Here is a 1,558-nt window from a genome sequence, read left to right on the forward strand (position 1 = left end):
TTTCAGAAATTATTTTATTAAAGATAATTAAGGTAATTATTATCCAATTTTATAATTATTGGATTATTTTCTATATTCAGAGTATAAAGTTGGTAGTTGTGAAATAATAAGGATTTCTATATGATTTGAATTAAATAAGTAATATTTTCAATATTAATACTGCTACCTTGGAAAATAAGGGATTTAATTATATTACTCCTAATTATTTGATTTGGACATTTTATTGAAAATAATTTATGAAATTGATGAGCAAATAGTATTTTTATACATTATTATTAATGGATTAGAATTTATTTCCAATTATTATAATATCCCTATTTTTATTTGAAATTACTAAAATACCCCTAACCCTAGTTTTTAAAAAAAAAAATGAAACCCTAAACCCTTCATCCCAGCAGCCAAACCCTTACCCTGTTTTCCCTTTCACCCACGGACAGCACACACGGTTTCCTTTTCTTTTCCATAGAAGAAGGAAAACAGAAATGGAGAGAGGGGGAAGCTGGGATGCGGACTGCCGAACGAAGAGAAGGGAAGGACGGCGCCGGCGGGCGTCACTGCCGCCGTGTTACACCGGGGAGAGTGAGCTTGAGAAGGGAGATCGGGCAGAGAGGGAAGGGCTGCGCTGTGACCCGCACCTCGTCGCCGCTCGCGCCGCCGACTAGCTCGCCGCTGCCTCTGTTCGTCACACCATCACTCCTAGCCGCGCCATCGCCGAGGAGTCATCGCTGTCGAGGGAGCCCAGAGGAGAGAAACTGCGCGACATTGAGGGAGGAGAGCACGGGCCAGTGACGCGAGGAGCACGACCCGTTGCGCCGCCGTGTGGTAACGCCGTCGTCCTCACCGTGCCGCCATCACCTTTGCCACCGAGACAGTCGCCGTCATTTACGGTAGAGCAGAGAGGGAGAGCTCGGGAGCAGAGCAGATGCGAGAGATCTGGGGCTGAGCTGGGAGTCCAGCCACCGCACCCGGCCGTGCTTGCGTCGCCGGCGCCGCCTCCGTTGGAACCGCCGTGCTGCGCGAAGCTAACGCTTCCTCCGTCGGAAAAAGCCGCCATTAGAACCATTACTGATTCGGTGAGCTTTTCCCCTGTTTCTGGTTCTGTCACAGCCATTCCTGGAGAAGAAATCAGTAGTGCCGCCGTGCCTGGCCGCCGGAAAATGCCATTTACCGTCACCGGAATACACTGCCGGTAAGGTCTTGTTAATGGATTCTGTTTCCTTTGAATTTCAAGAATACCATAGTCACGGCTTGTTGCTGCAGTGGTCATCTGAGTCGCGTGGAGGGAGGAAGAGCCGCTGGGTGTCGCCGCACCTTGCCTCCGCCGCCGAAAATAGCCGTTGAGTCCTCAGTATCGGGTCATGTATCCATGCTTGCCTTCCGTGCTCGATGTTCGCAGCTGCCTTTGTCATTTCAGTAAGTATGTTTCGGAAAGCCTCGTGTTAGTATTTCGTTGTGTTTGGTTAATGAATGTGAATTTTAGTAACGTGGGGTCGAGTCCTGATTATTATATGTTGCGAATAGTGTTGCGATGGTTATTGTGAAAGTGGCTGGGAGCTGA

At 47.9% G+C, this 1,558-nt stretch overlaps 1 protein-coding gene across 1 annotated transcript; it reads left to right on the forward strand.

The window, feature by feature from the left end:
* The first annotated feature begins 504 nt into the window (after positions 1-504).
* On the forward strand, positions 505-1,558 carry LOC148578358 (uncharacterized). Its single transcript, XM_088503022.1, has 4 exons — positions 505-579; positions 663-1,189; positions 1,261-1,413; positions 1,522-1,558. The coding sequence occupies exons 1-4, from the start codon at positions 505-507 to the stop codon at positions 1,556-1,558; spliced, it is 792 nt and encodes a 263-aa protein (XP_088359148.1).

Source organism: Arachis ipaensis, chromosome B1 (assembly GCF_059453495.1).
Source record: "Arachis ipaensis isolate K30076 ecotype BB chromosome B1, ASM5945349v1, whole genome shotgun sequence".
NCBI classification, from domain to species: domain Eukaryota; kingdom Viridiplantae; phylum Streptophyta; class Magnoliopsida; order Fabales; family Fabaceae; genus Arachis; species Arachis ipaensis.